General features: G+C 34.3%; 1 protein-coding gene, 2 long non-coding RNA genes and 1 pseudogene across 5 annotated transcripts in view; 3 read left to right on the plus strand and 1 right to left on the minus strand.

Annotated features, from left to right (window-relative positions):
- PHIP (pleckstrin homology domain interacting protein) overlaps positions 1-21,251 on the plus strand; it is a 137,551-nt gene that overhangs the window by 24,518 nt on the left and 91,782 nt on the right. For all 3 annotated transcript variants that reach the window (XM_053222545.1, XM_053222544.1, XM_053222546.1), the window contains exon 7: positions 9,229-9,389. In XM_053222545.1, coding sequence (XP_053078520.1) covers positions 9,229-9,389 — 161 coding nt within the window. The remainder of the gene's footprint in view (positions 1-9,228; positions 9,390-21,251) is intronic.
- Positions 11,238-11,957, plus strand: LOC128315593 (uncharacterized). Its single transcript, XR_008298515.1, has 2 exons — positions 11,238-11,753; positions 11,822-11,957. It is a non-coding gene; the product is annotated as an uncharacterized LOC128315593 (long non-coding RNA).
- LOC128315592 (putative high mobility group protein B1-like 1) lies at positions 15,297-16,461 on the plus strand (annotated as a pseudogene).
- LOC113598795 (uncharacterized) overlaps positions 18,840-21,251 on the minus strand; it is a 46,877-nt gene continuing 44,465 nt past the window's right edge. The window contains exon 4 of the long non-coding RNA XR_003419515.2: positions 18,840-19,248. This is a non-coding gene — a long non-coding RNA (uncharacterized LOC113598795). The remainder of the gene's footprint in view (positions 19,249-21,251) is intronic.

Consider the following 21,251-nt stretch of genomic DNA (forward strand, 5'->3'; position numbering starts at 1 on the left):
AAGTACTGTGTGTTTTCTTTCTCTGTTACATCCCTTAGTCCATACTTGGCCCATATAGGTGCTATATAAATGTTTGTTAATTTAAAATTAAATGATTAAAATGTTTGGCATAAAACTATATAGCTTTAAAAAAATGAATTTTTATTACAATTACTATAAAAACATTTAAAAGTTTTATGGTTGAAATACCATCAGACTAGTTTCCAAGAAAGAAAAGAGGAGGAAGAATAATACAAATCAAGTAATTTTACAATTCTAGTAAATTTGAATCCTTGTAATTGTAATGTCTGTTTTGGGGGTTTGTTTTGTTTGTGCTTATGTACTTGGTTCATGAGATTTTTTTGCTTAACTCTTGGAATCATCTCTTTACTTTCTGTATTTTATTTTAGTATTTGTGCTCTCCTTTTTAGAGCTTACTTGTCTTTGTGGTATCTGCTAAATCTTAAAAACGTGATGTCTTTCATATGGGAGGTACAACTAAACACCAAATTGACTATGTAGAGATTTGGAGGGTAGCTACTGTGCATACTAATTATTTTAGTTAGAGTAGTAAAATAAAGAGAGAAGCTCTCCTGGGTGCTGTGTTGCCCAGGTGATTATTTTACTTTTCTATTCTCTCTTTCCTTTTTTGTGGACCAAAAGCTGTTTACAGGATTGTCCTTGTAATGTTACAGACCCCTTTTACTATAAAACTAAAGTTGGGAATTTTGTTCATTATAGTTAACGGTGATTTATTTGCCTTGTTCTCGTGTTGGTTAGTTGCTAGTTACTGGTGCAGAATGATACAAAAGTCAGATGATGATGTAGAAATAAGCCAATCTGTGTTGAATTATTTTCCAGATTATCTGTGGCCCTCAAATTACGAACATTTGGTTGTTATTCCCTACTAATGTCTATATTAGTAACCTCAGGAGAATTGTGGCAAGCTTATCAATTGTGGCTCTATGGTGAATTAACTGTTAAAAGTTCCTTCTTACAGGATTCCTTCCCAAATAAAATTGAACCTACACTGTCTTTGATATATTTCTCTTTTACTTTAAAATTTTATTGGGAAAGATTTTAGAAACAAAACTTACAAACAAAATTAATGGTGCTTTGTATTATTTTATGGCTTTTGAATCAAACCAGGTGTAAATTCTTTGTAGTCTTATCATTCAATCCATTGTCATGCAGACAGTGGTTATTGTCTGTTTTATAGTATACAATTCTGATGCTTTGGTATGCTTAGTCTTAAGGGTTCTTTTTTTATGCTTAAATAAACTTAAATGCTTTGCATCTTTATCCTTGGGCGTGTTTTTCTCAGGTTTTGAATTTAATCTCTTCAGACAGTTTAGATTTGTCATATTGCTCTTTTGAGTTCCTTGAGACAGACTGAGCTATACTTTATTTAATTAAAATTAATCAGAATGAATAGAGGAAATAATCAGTAGAGGAAACTTGGAAATCAGAGAACAGTTCAAAAAAGCAGTCAGTCTCACTGGTTAACTGCTGTTACTGCTTTGGCATATTTCCTTTCAGTCATTTTTTTTTTTTCTAATATTTGTTTACCTAACCACCATGGTAAGAGTGCGCTCTTGGGAGTAGATGCCTGAATTCAACCTTGGACTTCGCCTCTGGGAAAGTTAAATTTTAGCTTTCAGTTTCCTTACTGGTAAGGAATATCCCCTTCTTGGAGATAATAGTATCTGCCGTAAAAGACGGGTGAGATTAAATGAGAATCAATGTAAGATGCCTGGCATGTACTAAAGCACTCAGTAAATATTAGCCATTATTTTCCAAACTGTTATTTCATAATAGTGTTCTGTGGCCATTTTTCTCCCCACTTTAGTAATTGTATTGTATTTTGACATTTACCCACATTATTTGAAGCAGATAAGACTTTTTCTGTTATTAGATTTTTAAAAAAAATTTTTTAACATTTATTTATTTTTGAGAGTGAAACAGTGCAAGTGGGGGAGGGGCAGAGAGAAAGGGAGACACAGAATCTAAAGCAGGCTCCAGGCTCTGAGCTGTCAGCACAGAGCTTGATGTGGGGCTCGAACTTGTGAACCACGAGATCACAACCTGAGTTGAAGTCGGACACTTAACCGACTGAGCCTCCCAGGCACTCCAATCATTGGATTCTTGAAGTCTCTAGCTCTAAGCCTTGGTGACTTTTTCCTCATCACAGCCATTTTCTCAAGGTGTTTGATTCCTGGCTTTAGCATAACTCCTCTTTTAGAGATTCATATAGCTATTTTTTTGTGACCCCATAGTCATATCTTCTTTTCATTAGAATATTTTTGTGGTTCTTTAAAATGAATAAAATTTTATGTAATTTTATGCCTTACCAAATACCTTACACCACACATTTATCTAATGAAAATTTTGAAATCACCAACACACTCATAGGCAACTTTTTGAACTTGAAGGGTGTTTTCTATAGTAATTATTCTGTAAGTGCCTGGTCATGGATATAGCATTATTTTGTTGGGAAAACTAGTTATCATCTAGCAATAAAGCAGTTTGGAATTTGTTTTCATGTGGTCTTGCTTACATGTTTATTACCGGTTTTGTAGTTCACTCAAGTTTAGTTTTATAGGTTTCCACATTCTTGTTTTATAGTTATGAGTTCCTAATTTTACATTTAGAAAGCCTTTATTAACACAGATAATGGAGGTTAAAATGAAACCTTGGTACTGATTATCCAGAAGTCACTCTTTTCTACTTTAATTTAAGAATTGTTTATGTGGTTATTAATTATAACTATTTTGCATTTTATTTACAGAAACTTTGGGAGGTTTCCAAGATTTTTGTTTTGTTTTGTTTTTAGGTTTATTTATTTTGAGAGAGGGAGAGAGAATACCAAACAGGTTTTGTGCTGTCAGCACAGATCCTAACACGGGCCTCAATCCAATCCCACAAACCATGAGACCACAACCTAACTTGAACTCAAGAGTCGGATGTTCAACCAGCTGAGCCACCCAGGCACCCCAAAGTGTTTTTTTAACCAGAATCACAGAATAAAATTAGTCAAAATATAGTACAAAAATAAATTTAGTAAAAATCAGTTATTCTTATAAAGTACCCTGAGGTTTTTTATCTGAGTACCCCTTTCTCTGTATAAGAAAAGATCCCAGGTTACACTGAGATACCTGCTGAATTACATATTCTGTCTTTCCTTTGCTTCTTCATCTATTGTCATAAAAATTCTCTGGGTTTTGGAATCTACAGCCACATGCTTCTCCTTGCATTCATTATGGCACCAGCAGGACTCTGCTTTCATGAGCTGGCAGAAGTTGCAAACACTAGTTATACTAGCTTAGATTGTTAAGGGAAAACAGTTTTCCTTCACTGGAGTAGACATTGTACAGCATGTTATATTGTTCTTTGTTAAGAAAAAACAACAAAACCCAGAAAAACGTTATAACCTCTGCATTTTTGTTAATTCATAGTAATTAAAATTTTTTTCCCCAACTTTTTTTTTTTTTAGCAGTTTTACTTTTTTTTTTTTTTTTAAAGTTTTTATCATTTATTTTGAGAGAGAGAGGGAGGGAGAAGGAGAGTGAGCATGAGTGGGGGAGGTACTGAAAGAGGGAGAGAGAATCCCAAGCAGGCCCCATGCTGTCAGCCCAGAGCCTCATGTGGGTGGGGCTTGATCTTGCAAACAGATCATGATATGAGCCAAAATCAAAGAGTTGGACACTTAACCCACTGAGGCACCCAGCAATGGTTACTTTTGATCTTGGATAATTTATTGCAATTCCACGATGTGTTCTTCTCCATTTTAAAAGTACTTAGCAGAAGGAGAAAAAATTCTAAACATTTTGGAGGGAAATGATAGTATTTCTATTCCAGTTCTTTTTTGTTTGCAGAGATTTTATCATGTATTTTTCCAGTGTCCTCAAAATCATAGCTACTGAGGTTATTGCAGATGCTCTTTCCTGGCAGCTACCCAGTGTTTCCTTACAAAACTTGGTTCAAATAGTACAGATTTGTAGACAGATTTCCCAGGAAGTTGGTTCAGATGGTCCAGATTTGTATAGTGAGGAAAATCGTAAGGTTACTTTGATTATGTTTATCTTTTCTTAAAATCATCTGTATTGAAAACTTGGTCCCAGGTATAGGAACAGAGCATCATGTTCCTAGATAGAAAGATGTCAGTTGTTTATAAGGTAATGAAATTATCCTTACATTCCCAACAAATGGATTTTTTTTAACTTATCAGTGATCCTCAAATTGGATAATAATCAAGACTAAGACATTTAAAAATGGTTGCATAGTGATGAATAGCCAGATAAATACTAAAACATTATTAGTTACAAAATTAAATTTTTGGTACTGGCATATAAATAGACATGTGGTCAGTGATCTGGCACAGATATACATATGTAAGATAATTTAATCATGATTTTTAATAGAAGGATTCATAAATGAAAAGTCTGGAACAAATGATTATTTGGGGTAGAATAAATGTCTTTAGAGACTCACTTCTGTATATACTAAAACTCCAGATAAATTAAGGAGTTAAGTGAGAAATTTAAACCGCAGAGAAGTAAAAGAAAATGTAAGTGGATATTTGTTGTATTATTGGCTGGTTAGGAGAACTCTTCATATTAAATGAGTAGAAAAAATTATTTTAAAAAGGGAAATATACTGAAAATTGTGAAATTGTGAGATGTCAAAGAACAACATAACATGAAAGTCCAGTATATTGTGGAAGATGTTTCTAGAAATATAACTGGAGAAATTGAAATTGAGATAAAATCACTTGCTTAAAGTCCCCACGGTATGAAGTTTGAACACGAGTCTGTCAAACTTAAAGGTTAATCTTACTTCATTAAGGAATATAGCATAGTTGTTAAAATGCTGTTTATGAGGGAAATCTTTGCAAAATTTTAGAAGTGACTGCGTTAGGTGTTAGAATCATGGATTTTTCTTCTTTCATTTGTGCTCTTATTTTCTGCACTGAATACCCATAGTATTATGATTAGAGAAATGAATCAGTTCTTCAAAAATAACTAGGTATAAACTGGGGAAAAGTGACCTGTGGGGAGATTTGATTTATCATCCTTATACTTACAGAAGTAATGAACATGAGCCCACAGGTTAGATATGTATGTATTTATATCTAACATTAAAAATTTGTGGGCCTTTTGTTTATCTCTAATAGTTCTGTAGGCTTGTGCACATAGACTTTGTTTCAATGACTGTTCTGAATGATTTGGTACAGATGGGGGTTTTCACCATTTTGTTTCTTTTCTCTCTTCACACTTTAAGAGACTGATATTTCAAATGTTTAACAGTGATTTCTGAATGTTTATTTTATTTGCTGGTCTGTTTACTTAGGAATTTGAGTAATATATGTTTAGTTTTCTCTTTCCCTCCAAATTAAATCCATTTAGCAGAGGAGTTGAAATGAAGAACTATTTAGAGATATTTTGGATATGTAACCAGTTTGACAAATCCTCCATTTTTGTTTTATTCCTTAAGCCTAATTATCTTATTATCTAATAAGATAATTTATTATCTAATTAGATAATAATCTTATTATATATTTATATGTAATTTGTTCATTGAATTTACCAAATATATAGTGATCATCTACTAAGTGCCAGCCATCATTGTCAGCTCTATGCTATAGCTCTAGGTAGCATTGTCAGCTTTTAGGAAATACAAGGACAAAAAAGACAAAAATCTGGCACATATGGAGCTTGTTATATAAGTTGTAGTTTGGGGAGGCAAGAAATAAACATCGAACATAATAAGCTAATAAATGTATACCATCAGCTGATAACTGATGGAAAAAGAACAAATACAGAGCTAAATAAAGGATGACCAGGAGTAGTTGTGGGTTGTGATAGGGAATGAATTGCAATTTTCAATGGACTGATCAGGTTAGGCTTCATTGGGAAGTGACAGAAATCTGAGAAAAGACTTGGAGAAGGTCAAGGCATTAGCTGTATGGGGGCAGTGTATTCTAGCCAAAGGGAACAACCAGTGCAGAAACCCTACATTAAGAGCATGCCTCCTGTGTTGGGAGAATGGGGGGGGAGCATAGAGTGGCTGGAGTAAACCAAGTAAAGGGTTTCAAGTAGCAAGTGAAATCAGAGAGGTAATGAGAGACAAGATCATGCATCGCCTTGATAGGCTTGGTGTAGGAATTTGATGTTTATTCTGAATGAAATGAGCATTGTTGTAGTTTTGAATAGGAGTGATATTATAAGGTGACCAGTTAGGTTGCTTTTGAAATTCACTACAGTCTTACTAGAAGAGGTGACATTTTAATTGGCCTTAGAGGGTAAGAAAGAATTTGCCAAGTGAAGGAAGATAGAAATTTGCTTTGGCAGGCTTAATTTAAGAATATTTCCCATCACCATACTTAAGAAAATAAATGTACTTTCAAACCAAGTCCTATATGTTACTTGATTTATAATAATGTCATATAAGGAACTTACTCCTTTGTGACCCCTTATATCTGTTTAACCATGCTCATTTTAAAAATTAATGTTCTAGTTTAATAAAATTTAAGGAGTTTCTATAATCCAAGAGACATTTCCTTATTACTCAGAAATCCAATTAGTCTATTAACAGTTTCTTTAGAAAGTGAATAATTGCCATTTGCCTTTTTGTCATAAAACTATAGATTAAATTGACCATCATGTGTATGTTATTAACTAAGATTCATTTATATACTTTTTTATTTAAAGGCTCTATACTCAGTTGTGGGAAATATGAGTAAGAATTTCTTTCCTTAGGGTACTTAAGATCAGATAAGGGAGATAGACATTATGCAAATGGTATAGTGAAAGAAAATGTTGAATTCATTGAATGGGAGTCCTAGAAAATCCTTCTCTCTACCTTTGTAAAATTTTTTACCTATTTAATTTGGTCAGGTCTTCAAATTCAGCCTCCTCAGGTTAACTTCAACTATTGAACCATACTTAAATTTTCTTCTCTAACTCCCTGTATCAAGTTTGAACCATCATCTTATTACCTGCTCATTCTACAGACTGTTCTGCATAGGTTATCTTTTAGTTACTGTTGCACAAAGTTTGTAATTTGTCTGAAATCTAAGGACTTGGCTAAAATAGTTAATTGGTAGCCAAGCATAACAAAAGGTAGTGTAGAATATAGTTTTAACTGTAAATATATTTTACTTAAATATATTGTTTCTGATAAATTTTACTTGAAAAGTTAATTGTAAAGTAGCTTTTTGAAAGAGATATTCTTGGGGCGCCTGGGTGGCTCAGTCGGTTAAGCAGCTGACTTCGGCTCAGGTCATGATCTCGCGGTCCGTGAGTTCGAGCCCCGCGTCGGGCTCTGTGCTGACAGCTCGGAGCCTGGAGCCTGTTTCAGATTCTGTCTCCCTCTCTCTCTGACCCTCCCCCATTCATGCTCTGTCTCTCTCTGTCTCAAAAATAAATAAACGTTTAAAAAAAAAAAAAAAGAGAGATATTCTTTTTTTAGCCTCCTAAAATGAAAATAAAGATTTAATCCCAATTTAGAAAGATTCAGTAAAAAAACTATGTTTAAGAGACAAACAACATTTTCTCTTTACTTAGGGCAAGGAGTTTTTGCTTAGAAAATACTTCATTAACTCGATTTTTAAATGGTCTTTATAATGAATTTATTTTTACAAATTTTGACATGCATATGCCTGATCATCCTTAAAATAATAGTTTTGATATTGTAATTATCTCCAATAATCATATTTTTATGCCTGAACGGTGTTAAATACCTCAATAAAATTTGTGATTTTGAAAATATTGTAAATTTTGGTTGGAGGGAATTAAGCTACATCTTAGTAACACTGTCGGCATTTGTGTTTTTTGTCATCACTGACTTTCTTATAAAATAGACAGGTAAGTTTGGGATGTCATTGATCTTAGTGTTTGGATAAGATCATTTTGAGTTCTCCTTTATCAGGACATTTGATGTCTGGTGGATTTTGAACCAAAGCACTAGAGGATGTCTTTTACCAGGGTATTTGAACCAAAGCACTAGAGGATGTCTTTTACCAGGCCATTTCTGTGCATAAGGAACAATGTGTCAGGTTTATTAGAAAATTAATGAATTACTGTTGTTGTATAAGTAGCTGAAGCCTAAATATGCTAATTCACAACTGTCAAAGCTTATCTCAGATATCCCAGATGTTAAAATAGATTGTAGCATAGAGCTTATGTGCTAACAGCAAAAGGTACACTCTTAGAATATAAAATAATTGATGGAGTAAAAGAACATGTAAATATGTAGTTATTCTTTGACATATCATACAAAGCATTTTTCTACATTTCTCTTCGTAAGTCCCCAAGATTTATTTTTGCTTTTAAATGGAGTGTGAGCCAAACATTTGTTGTACATAAATAAAATAATACTGATTTTTTTTTTTTTTTTTATGATACACCAATATACTTGTATTTCATCAACTTTAGGATATAATTGCTAGGCTCTGAATCTAGGTTAAATAGTATTTTGTATGTATATTTAAATTTTCTTTGGGACCAAATTCAAGTAAGAAGCTGCAGTGTTTATCCAAAGTAGATGGCAGTCATAGTCAGAAATAAAAAGTCATATATTAAAATAATTTAAAAAAGTGTATTAAAGGGAATCTATCGTTGAATAACATCCCTGTAGATTAGTCAGAATGTATTTATTGAGCATTGTCTTTGTCCATAATTATCAGAATAGAAAATACAGTAGTGATTTAGTTAGAAGGGAACATGTTGGGCTGGAGTCAGCACATCAGGCTCTGGGCAGAAGATAAATTTCAGACATATCATGAAAGATGGTTAAAATGGATGAGTTGAAAAATAGAGCTAATAGGTTCTAGAGAGGGAATCATTATGCAGGTGTTTGGCAAGATCCCCAGTTTAATTATTTCTTAAAATAATGCAATATATTATTCCTCACTCTTCATTTATGCAAAGTTTTTGAGTACTAGCCAGAGAATAAAGAAGTCTAAATTTAATCCTAGCTTCATGTCTTTCTTATTTTGTGACTTCAGACAGTCATAAACTGACTTTGCTTGCTTGTAAAATGAGGACAATAGTGCCTGACTTACTTCTGGTGAAATAATGTGTTTTTCTTGACTATTTTAGGGACTTTTGACTAGGAACCATATGCATTAGAAAAAGTGTCTTTATTTTTACCAACATATGAGAAGTTGGAGTATGTGAATTCTTGAAAGATGGTAATTGAGAAAATGAATTTCTGAATTACACTCCTATTTCCCCTTTTTCTTGGTAGCGGATACTTTGTTTTCACGGAAGCTGAATGGGAAATACAGACTTGAGCGACTTGTTCCAACGGCAGTCTATCAGCACATGAAAATGCATAAGCGAATTCTTGGACACTTGTCATCTGTCTACTGTGTAACTTTTGATAGAACTGGCAGACGGATATTTACTGTAAGTAATTTTTGAAGTATTATCTTAATTCATATAAGGCATTGAAGAAACACTGCTTATAGTTGAACTTGAAATAGAGCTTTTGATTTTTTTCTTTTAATGAAAAACTGAATATTCAGGTAATTTAGCTTACTATAATAAAAGATATTACTTGAAGTTGAACTTGATCCAGGTTTGGAAAGTTCCTAAAGGACATGTTGTAATACAGGCACAGCTATATGATAGTGCTACATTATGGATAAATGTAATTCTGAGCATTATATCAAATTTGTAGTTGGACATTTTATAAAATGTCATATAATAATCTAAATTGTATACAGGGGCATTTCTAAAGTGTGTTAAGCAAATTAGAAGAGACTATTAAATGTATCTTTTTATATTATCCTTAGCACCTCATTTCTTCAGTGTATCAGATGTTGTGTTTAAAGAGGCTCTTTGGGTTTATTTGCTGTTGTTTCTTTTAGCTTGTTAATGGAGAAAAGCAGCTTTTCAGCTTTAACTTAGAAAATTACTTTTGGAAATATTTTTAGTTTTAGTTGCTTTATTATATCCATTAAGGGTAATAGTTATTACACTGTTCTTATAATTAAATACTACCCTGTAGGCTGAAGGTATGCATTCATTCACAAAGCCCTTAATTTTCTTTGAAGTAAGGAAATAGGAAATGGAAGTTAAAATAGAAATTCCTATCTCTGTCTTTGGAGAGCAGCTGAGAATTTTATACAGTTTGGGACAATTACAGATTCTTCTTTTTTTAATGTTTACTTATTTTAGAGAGTGAGAAGGAGATAGAGTGAGCATGCAGGTGCGGGGACGGGCAGAAAGAGAGGGAGACACAGAATCCAAAGGAGGCTCCAAGCTCTGAGCTGTCAGCACAGAGCCTGATATGGGGCTCGACACAGGGCTCCATCTCAAGGACTGCGAGCTCATGACTGGAGCTGAATTCAGATGCTTAACCAACTGAGCCACCCAGGCACCCCCAGATTCCTCTTTTAAGTAAATGTGCTTGTAAAATAAGATTTACTTATATCTTCTTCTTCTCTGCCCATACACCCAGTCATCTGTAAAATGTTTGCTTAAACAGGATGTGGGAAAGGATTTCCATACATATCTTTTCCCTGGTTCTAATCTACTCAGGCATTTTCAGATCATTTCTTAGATTAGTATTCTCTTTCACCTTCTTTTGCACCTTTCCCCATTGTTCTCTGTGAAGCAAAATAAAAGCGAAATTTTCTGACAGGTCATTATTTTCAAAGTGGAGAACCGGTATCTATAAATTTGCCCAAGTGCTTGATATACCTACAACAGTAATTTGCTTTCAAATGGTAATGGGGAATCACATTTAGCTTTTTCAGGCTCAATATACTAATATTTAAATTCAGTTCTCAAAACAAAGTAAATTTCACATTTGTCATGTTTAAAAGGATTCTTTGAAAAATAGTAATAAGCTGAAATTATGAGAAAGAAGCATTATGTTGTGTTTGTACTTCATTTTGGTGAGTATAAAGTTAATGCCATTGCATTGAGACTATAAAAATATATAACTTGGGGCGCCTGGGTGGCTCAGTTGGTTGAGCATCCGACTTTGGCTCAGGTCATGATCTCACAGTTTGTGGGTTTGAGCCCCACGTCAGGCCCTGTGCTGACCGCTTGCTCAGAGCCTGGAGCCTGCTTCAGATTCTGTATCTCCTTGTCTCTCTGCCTCTCTCACACTCATGCTTTGTCTCACTGTATTTCTCAAAAATAAATAAATGTAAAAAAAGTAAAAATAAAAAAAAATTAAAAATATATATAACTTAATTTTTAATGTTAGTAAAATAACCTTGTGGGGATTCTTTCTTTAAAAATGATAGGGTGGTAAGCATTTGTTTTTGTAGTTTATGACGCATTATGTGTATTTTAATTTGATTTAGGTACATAATCTAGAATTTTTTTGCAGGAAAATGCAGTGAAATAATGTGCTGATGCTATCTCATGAGTTTGGTAGAGTGGTAGGTAAGAAGTCTGGAAGAGCAGCTCTTTGAACTTAAGGGGTAACAAACTACTCCTGTGGGTCAAATCCAGCCTTCTACCTGTTTTTGCAAATAAAATTTTATTCCAACACAAGCATGCTTAGTTGTTTACATGTTGCCTATGGTTGCTTTTGCACTACCAAATGGCAGAATTGAGTAATTATGACAGAGACTGGCATGTTTGAGTATTTATGGTTACAAAGCCTAAGATAATTATTGGCCCTGTAGGGAAAAAATCTGCATGCAGCTCCTGTTCTAGATTTGGGGAGAAGGAATGCTGTGTGAAGAAGAAGCTGTTTTTTGGGGCTCCTGAGTGGCTCAGTCAGTGGTTATGCTTCCGACTTCAGCTCAGGTCATGATCTCACGCCTGGTGAATTCTGAGTGGCTCAGTCAGTGGTTATGCTTCCGACTTCAGCTCAGGTCATGATCTCACACCTGGTGAATTCAAGCCCTGTGTTGGGCTCTGTGCTGACAGCTCAGAGCCAGCCTGGACCCTGCTTTGGATTCTGTCTCCCTCTCTCTCTGCCCTTCGCCCACTCGCAATTCTGTCTCTCTCTCTCAAAAATAAACATTTAAAAAAAAAAAAAAGCTGTTTTTGATGATTTTTCTACAGTTGAGGACACATACTTAAAGGGAGGGAAATAATGTTTATATTATTTTATATGGTCTTACCAGAGCCTAAAATTGTTGATGTTTTATGTATGTGATATAATTTGCTAGTTGGGCCAAACTCATAGTACTGTAATTTTGTACTGGTGATTTGCAGTTACAGAGTCCAAAATGTTACCATGTGATAAGAAATAAAAGGTATGAGAGTACTCTTATTTAAAATTTCCTTGTATTTTTATAATTCCCACCTCAAGTGGCAATGTGGTACATATGTGTTCACTGTTCATATTAACTTCATAAAGTAGGATGGCTGCTCATCCCACTGAAACACACTAGCCACTGACTGACTTTTGAAAATCAGTCTTGAAAACTGATGGGCTAAAGCTTTAGGATAGTAGATCATGATTGACCAATGAGACATTCCTGTGAGAGAGCACACTGTTGTTATTGGAACAACAGTTCAGTAATAGATCAACTCAGTTTTATCTTTTTATGTATTTGGTATCTTAAGACCTTACATATTTATTCCTAAAGTTCTTGTGTAGATGTATTTGAAAGTTTTTGTCCAAGGGACGACATATTCTCTTGAGTCCTTTCTCAGTAGACATAGCTAGGGACAAAATAGATAGCACTGTGTTTAAGGGCGTCAACTTTGGCATTAGGGGGTGCTTAGTTTAGCTCACAGCTTTACCACTTCCTAGCAGTGTAATTTGGACAGATTACCTCATCACTTTAATCTCTAGTTTTCTCATCTCTAAAAAAAGGAGGGAGGGGAAATAGACAATAATAATACCAACCCCAGAAGATTTTTATATGATTACATGAAATAATGCATGTAATCAGTGTAGAACAAGCTCTACAGTAAGCAGTCATTAAGTTTTACCTACTGCTGTTGATTTTATAGATAGATTTAAATTTTATCCATTTCATTTTCTTACTAAAATTTTATTTGTAAATTCTATACAAGATCAAAAATGAAATCACTTTAATAAGAGAAATTCTATAATAGGATAATTTACAAATATTTTGTACTAGAATGTTGTAATAGATATTTCCCAGTAGAATAATGAGAAGAACCCAGAGAGGGAGACAGCATTACTACCAAGTCAGACTTGCTTCCTAATTCTCTTAGTTTGTAAGTTGTTTTACTTGGTTTTAGAATCATTTCCTTAAATAATATTTACCAAAGAAAAGCAGAGTTAATGAATTTTCTCAGGAGTAAGCTATTCACTCATAATACACAAAGTATGTTGAGAACCATATAAAAATATTCTTCCCTTCCCCTTTATAGAAGAAAAATATATCTCTCTTTTCAAATTAAGGCAAAAGGGTATAAAATACTTCCATAAATGCTGTAGGTTACAGCCAGACACTCTTCCAGACACTTAGTATCTAGAAATGAAAGAGTATCTGTCCCTGGAAAGTTCATTAGTAGTCAACAGACAATATTGATACAATTGATAAGAAACTTGAAAGAGGCTATATAAGATACTGAAGTGTCATAGAGGGAGAGGTATCTAATGCAGTGTGTTGTAGAAGATGGTAAGGGAAACACTAGGAGTAACACCTCAGCTGAATTTAGCTGGATATTGCAACTTAGGGAAAGGCATTTATAAACCTTAGAAGAATGTAACAGACAGTTGTGTGTTGTTAGATATGGCAAAGGAGAAATATAGATAATCATTTAAGCAAGGGCTGGAGATATTAGTGGGAGACAAAATCATCAAGATCCTTTTGATGATGTATGAAGGGGAGTGGGTTTCTTTCCTGAAGGCAAAGGAGAGAAAATGACAGATTTTGACAGAAGAGTGAGTATAATTTCTCTTTTTAACAATCTCTTGGCATTGTAAGGATGGATTGAAAGAAACAGAGTCTATATGGAGAAATTGGTGAAAAGGTTCTGGCATTGATCCATGAAACAAATCATAAGGCTTGAACAGAGTCACAGTGAAAGTAGGGATGGAATTAACAGATTAAAAATATCTGTAGGATTTAAGAGCTTCATTTGAATATAGGGAAGAATTGAGTGGGAAGAGTATGGGATCACGTGTTTTTAACTTATGTGACTGGATAGAAAGTCCTATCATTTACTGTGGTAGGGATTTAAGTGAAGTTTGTGAAGGTGGGCATGTTGAATTTGAGATACTTACCCATATAGCCAAATAGAAATGTTCAAGAGGCATTGGGAGCTCAGGAAAAAGATTAAGGCTAGAAGATTCAGCTTGGGAATCATTGAATATGGAAATTGATTGTATTACCTCATATGTATGTAACCTAAGGCTGAAACTTTAACTTTTAAAACAGGTGAAAGAAAAGGAGAGGAGTCAATAATTGAGACTGAGAGCTGCTTAAGAGGCCAGAAAAAAATAAAAGAAGTGGTGTCTTAAAAGCCAAAGGATTAATATTTTATGAAAGATGGAAACCTAAAGTAAATTAGAACTGAAAGGCATTTTTTGGTTGTCAAGACCATTAATGACCTTGACAAAAAACAGTTTTAATTTAGTATTGGGAATAGGAGTAAGATTGCAGTGCACTAAAGAGGGACTGGGAATTGAAGAATGGAAGAGACTTAACGCAGACCATTCTTCAAAAAGTTTAACAGTTAAAAAAAAATTGTTTTCTGAATGTGGAGTACTATCACTGAACTGCATACTTCTATTGTATTTTTCTGTTATGTTGCAATGAATTTGTTTAGATGTCTCTTTTAAGTTATGAACTTAATATCAAAGGTTTTTTTCTTGAACCTTTTTAGATCTTTAATGCCTCAGATTATCTTGTGCATACATTAGGGGTGGAACAAATGATGAATGAATCAACCAGTCAGAGGTATAAAAATGAATAATGTTCTTTCTTGTAAGAAACTTAGAATCTGTTAGGGGAGGTCTATACAGATGTCTGTAAGACTGATTCCTTTCTTGTATCCTCCTTTTACACTGGTCTTTTTCTGTACTTCACACTTGCAAAGCCCATTTATGGCTTAGAGCCTTTGTAGTACCTATTCCCTTTGCATTGAATTGTTTTTTCCAAAATATTCCCATGACTAACTCCTTTATTAGCAGGTCTCTGTTCAAACACCACCTTCTTACAGACTTTTTCCTATCTTCCCTCCCCATACTTCAACATTGTCTATTCCATTTAGACACTTTATTATATTTCTCTTAATATAGGTATCATTGTCTGAAATTCATATTTTTAAAATTTGAGTTTTATGAGCTACCACGCTGGGGCAAGTGAGAGCCAGATAGGCACTGGGTGGTGACTGCCTCACTGAGGAAAATAATTAAACATGGACAGAGGAGATCCTTAAGAAGCCAAGAGGCAGATGTCCTCATGTGCTTTCTTTATGCAAACTCCCTGGGAGGAGCACAAGAAGCACCGAGATGCTTCAGTCACCTTCTCAAGAGTTTCTAAGAAGTGCTCAGAGAGATGAAGACTATGTCTGCTAAACAGAAAGAAAAATTAGAAGACATGGCAAAGGTGGGCAAGGCCCATTAAGAAAGAGAAATGAAAATTTATATCCCTTCTAAAGGAGAAACGAAAAAAGAAGTTCAAGGATCTCAGTACACCTGAGAGGCCTCCTTCAGCCCTTTTCTTGTTTTGTTCTGAGTATCACCCCAAAATCAAAGGAGAACATCCCAGTCTCCATTGGTGATGTTGCAGAGAAACTGGGAGAGATGTGGAATAACACTGCTGCAGATGACAAGCAACCTCATGAAAAGAAGGCTGTAAAGCTGAAGGAAAAATATAGAGGACATTGCTGCATAGTGAGCTAAAGGAAAGCCTGATGTGGCAAAAAAAAAAAAAAAAAAAAGTCAAGGCTGAGGAAAGCAGGGAAGAGGAGGAAGATGAAAAGAATGAGAAGGAGTAGGGCAGTTTTTTTCCCCTGATCTATAAAGCATTTAACGCCTGCTGTACAGAACTTTTAAAGAAAAAAAATTGAAATGTAGGGTTGCATAAAAATTTGTTTTTAAACTGTAGATTGTCTTTTTTTTTTATATAGTTAACACAATACCAAATGTGTCTTTAGATAGCCCTATCCTTGTGGTATTTTCACCAGCCACTAACCTTGCCTGGTACAGTATAGGGGTTGTAAATTGACCTAGAAATTTAAAGCAGGTCTGGAGCACCTGAGTGGCTCAGTTAAGTATCCAACTCTTGGTTTCGACTCAGGTCATGATCTCATGTTTCAAGTTCAAGCCCTGCACTGGGCTCTGCGCTAACAGTGTCAAGCCTGCTTGGGATTCTCTCTCTCTCTCTTTCGCTCTCTACCCCTCTCCACTCATGCTCTTACTCTCTCGAAATAAAACTTAAAAGGAAATTTAAAGCAGGTTCTTATTGGTACACAGCAGAAACTAGTTATGCATGGGGGTGGTAGCTTTTTTCATCTTTAGTTTTCTTTGGTGCAGCTTATAGGAAATAATTGTTGATGGAATACCACTCTAATTGCAAAAAAAAAAAAGTTACAGCTGTTTTGGTGACATTGTAAATAATTGTTTTGTTGATGGAATACCACTCTAATTGAAAAAAAAAGTTAACAGCTGTTTTGTTGACATTGTGAATGCTTCTAGGTAAATACAATTTTTTTAATTAAAAAAAGTAAATAGAATTGGGGTTCTGTTCTATTTTCTTAGTAAGCACCATTAGGATAGTCAGGGATTCTATCTTATTAGCATCGACTAAAATAGGAACCCATGAGTCTATACTGATATAAGTAAGTAAATGAATAAATGAGAAAGGAGGAAAAACTCTTATTTAGGTCAAATGTCAACTGATAATTGTAGAAAGAATGATGATTTGGCAACTATCACAGTGGTAGTTGATTCATTTGTGTGTCATTAACAAAAGCTAACTAAGACTAGTAGAGGATCTTGGTTTGAAGATACTGGCCTAATCTTGCAATATGTTCCCACAACATGTTAATTAAAAGGGGGAAATTGCAACTTTACAGGGGAGAAAACTTGAAAACACATGATAAAAGTAACTTCACAGGTGGTGAGATGAGTTGACATGGTGTGTTCTCTCAAGTGGTACACTGAAAAATACAGCATTTTATTTGTGGGATTCCTGTCAAGACAGTAATTACCTAGATTCATTCGTGAAGAAACATTAGACTGAGGCTTGAGATCATCCTACAGAACTTAAGGTCTGTATTTATAAATTTCTGAGGACACAAAACAGAAAGCCTGAGGAAATTTTCTACAATGAAGGAAATTGCAGAGATAATATAACTAAAATATAACATGTGTTGCTATATGGGATCCTGGACCAAAAAGGAAAAGGAAACATTTTCACAATAGTTGACGAAATTTGAATGGGGTCTGTGGATTGGATGGCAGTTATATAAATATGGATTTACCAACTTATGTAGATGAGTATCCCTGTTTTGGAGAAATACAGACTGGGATATTTAGAAGTGATGGGGCATCAAGTCTGCAGCCTGCTCTTAAATGGTGCAGGAAAAAACTAATGGTAATGGGTGCGTTGATCAGTCTGGGTTACAGAGATATGGAAGACATTGGTACTGTTCTTGAAACTCTGTAAGCTTGAAATTAAAAATTATTTTTTTTTAAGTGCATGAGAAGTATAGTGAGTATTCAGTAAGTTTGGTAGTAATGGAAAGGAAAGCAAGAGCAAAGTAATTTATAGGAAGATAAATTTGTGAAAAACTGTTGGTCAAAGAGATGGAACTAGAACAGTAGACTTGATATAGGAAGATCTAAGGAGGATGGATAGAATAAATAGATGAAGATGAGATGTGTAAAGAGCACTTTATTTTGGCCTATTTCAAAAGAGAGTTAATTAAGTTCACAATGAGCAGATTCTACTTTCATTGTGAAATACTTTATGTTAGGAAACAGAACTGGGTCCTAGAGGTATGTGATAAAGCCTCGTAATAGGAAAAGAGTGACAAATAGGGACCAGTTAGCTTTAGCCTCCCAAATAAATAGAGGGAGGGTTCATAATATTTTCAGTGTTGCAGATTTAGTACGCATATCTTCTTTTTCCATAATAGTACCTAGTATCTTGGGAGCAGGATCGGAGTAAGTGATAATTACATGGATACAGGTTAGTCATTGGTGGTGTAGGTGGATGAGAGAGTGAGAAAATTGGGCATGTGTTGAAATGATTGACACTGAAGTTTGAGATTATTTGTAAGGGAAATGAAACAGGTCTGTAGTAGATTGGTAGGAAAGAAAATCAATGGCATCTTTTTTAAAAAAACATTGAACTACATTTAAATTATAAGCAAATTTTAGCTGCCTGAAGAGCAAGGTACTTTTTAGCTTGAATAAGAAAATGATACTGTAGTATACATGACAATATACGTGATGTTTTTAACATTTAATTCTGTTCTAAAGACATCAAGAGTGAAATCTGATTCAAATCTGTGTAGTAGTAGCAAGAAAAATTAGAATTCTCTTGATTTCTGCCAAGGAATGCTAGATTTTCCAAGATATTATAGGTTTAAATATCACATAATTTCTTTTTTTATTTCAAAGTAGTAATGTTTGGTTGGTCTGCACAGTTGATGCTCCTCTTAGCATGGAAAAGTTTATAGATCTACTTTTTCCTTTTAAGATAATCTGTGTAGATGTAACCTGCTGTACTGTTTCCAAATGTGTGTGGTTTTCTGCTTGCAGAAGTCAATCATTCTTTGGCATTTACTGTTCCAACCTGTAAAGGACTTTCTTCATCACTGACTAGTTCACATAATTGTCACTTCCAATCTTCTAGCTTTTAGTTTAAGTAAATACATAAATACAAATTCAGTTAAGCCTTTAAAAGTTGCCTTAAAAAAGCCTTTAAAATTTAAATTTTGGGAGTGCAGACTTTAGGTTCTGCTTTAGTTTCTGCATAGCATTTAAGTGATTCAGAGCCCTGTTACTGATTGTTTCATAAAGTTTTCATAACATTAATAGGACATTTTTTTCTAGATTTTGAGAGTTTTAATACCCAAGTCCATGACAAAGTGGAAAGCCATGTCACAGAGACCTGTGGAGTACCAGAATACCAAAGTCAGATGCGTACCTAACATTGCCTAGGCTTCATTAATGGAGAATGTCGATATTTTTATTTATCTGAACTTTACCTCTCAAACTTTTTATTTTCATGAAACTTCGAAATTTCCAAGAGGGATTCACAAAATAGAGTTTTGTTGTTGTTAGGAATTACCTACAGTGTAAGAGATCCAGTTTCATGTTGGAAGGAGAGGTCTTTGCTGCCATTATCTCCATAGTCTAAGAAAAAGAGAGAAACAGAAAGAAAGAAACAGTGATTCCTAGGTAAAGTCTGACTCCGTTTTCTTCCTCTATTCTAAGCTACAGAGCATATTGATTATTTTAAAGGCACACGGCTTTATTGTGAATATGGCTTCCGTGGTGTGGCAGTGGAATATACAAATTAATAGGGTATTTCAAACTAAGTCCTGTGTTCAGGCAAATCTGTTTTCTTTAAGTCCCATTCTTTCTTACCAGGCCTTTTCATAAATAACATCTACACTGCTGTTTTTCCAAATAAAGATAAGTTATTGTTGTTGTTTTGTTTTTTCTTTGGCTTTATCTTTGCATTGACAGTGATGTCTAAAAAAGTCACTGAAAATTTGGTGTCACATCTTATTTGAGGATTTAAATAAGTGAAGCTGCACATTCTTCTCATTGTAATTTTTTTCAGATTTTTTGAATGCTAGGTTTGACATAAACACAAATGACAACATATTAATGAGCACACTTTTCACGGTAATTATGACAATTTAACATTATTGAAGAGTGAAAGTAGTGATACACTGCTGTCTTATGTTTGCTTGTCATTAAACACTAGCTTAATATTTAAATTTGACTCAAAAATGAATTCCAAAAAAGGCAATTTCTATTTTGCACCTAGCTCATAGTTTCTTAGAGTTTATTGTGGCTAAAAATATTGTGGTAACCAAGTCTTGTCTGCTTAAAATTCTTCAGTAGCTACCTCACTGGGTTAAATCCAAACTCCTTAACAGGTATTTAAAACCGTCTATTATCTTACTCAGATAAAACCTTTCCAGCTGTTTCTTGTTTCCACTTCTACTTTGTACTCCCAGCTTTTCTCACTTTGGCAATCCCCTGTCCTAAGAGCAACATCTAGATGTTATTGAAAAGAAATGACTACTCTGTTTTCCCCTAGGCATTGGAGCTTTGCTAAAAAAACTGTTAGTTGAAGTTTTTCTAAAATCATGCTATCTAATTTTAGCAGGACATTCCCCTTTTGCTTACAGAGTTTTTCCTTTTTTCTTACTGCTCTTCTTCCACTTTATTTTCCAAGCTTTGTTCACTTTTTTTTTCTGGTTCCTTATTTTGTTTCTCCCTTTCCCCATTTTAGGAAATAATCCTCAGATAATTGTATTGTTGCCGAGGTTAAGAATCATCTAATTTCTTTCCAGTTTACTTTAAATTTGCTATTTCTACCATACCTCTTTCTTCTTCATACATCTTAGAAACCTGTGTAATCCTCATAGCCAAAGCCAACCACGATGACTATGTTGTTCATCTTGTTCCTTTCACCATTACATAACATTGGTCTTATTTTAATGTCCTTAACACTTTTTTAACATTTTAAGACTGTAGTGCCCTACTCTTTGGTTTATTATTGACCCAACTAACATTTGAGGTAGGCTTGGGGAAGGAAAGTTTTTCTAATTCTGCTCTACGTTTTGGTTTTTTTTTGGTTTTTGTTTTTTAAGAATAATCAGTTTTTAATTTATCCTTCCACATTCAATTTAAACATGTGTATAGTGGTTTTAGAAATGTTTTCCCAGGGGCGCCAGGGTGGCTCAATCAGTCAAGCGTCTGACTTTTGCTCAGGTCGTGATCTCATGGTTTGTGGGTTTGAGCCCTGCATTGGGCTCTCTGCTTGTCAGTACAGAGCCCGCTTTGGATCCTCTGTCCCCCCACACCCACACCTTCCCCCCTCTCAAAAATAAACATTTAAATATAAAAATGTTTTCTTTTAATTTAATTTAATTTAATTTAAATTTAATTTTTCTTGTGCAGTCCTTTTCAGTCAATTTATGTGTATTTATGTTTCTGATAGCCATTTTAAAAGAACTTAGGTGAATTTGTCAGGTCATCTTTAGTTTTACATTCCCATAAAAATAAATTAATGATCACAAGTAATGATGCATGAAATAGAAATTGTTTAAGGATGCTTTAGAGTTCTGTTTGAAATTCTGCCAGGAGTTCCGGGGAGTAGGGGTGAGGATGGGACAGCA

Source organism: Acinonyx jubatus, chromosome B2 (genome assembly GCF_027475565.1).
Source record: "Acinonyx jubatus isolate Ajub_Pintada_27869175 chromosome B2, VMU_Ajub_asm_v1.0, whole genome shotgun sequence".
In the NCBI taxonomy this organism is placed as follows: domain Eukaryota; kingdom Metazoa; phylum Chordata; class Mammalia; order Carnivora; family Felidae; genus Acinonyx; species Acinonyx jubatus.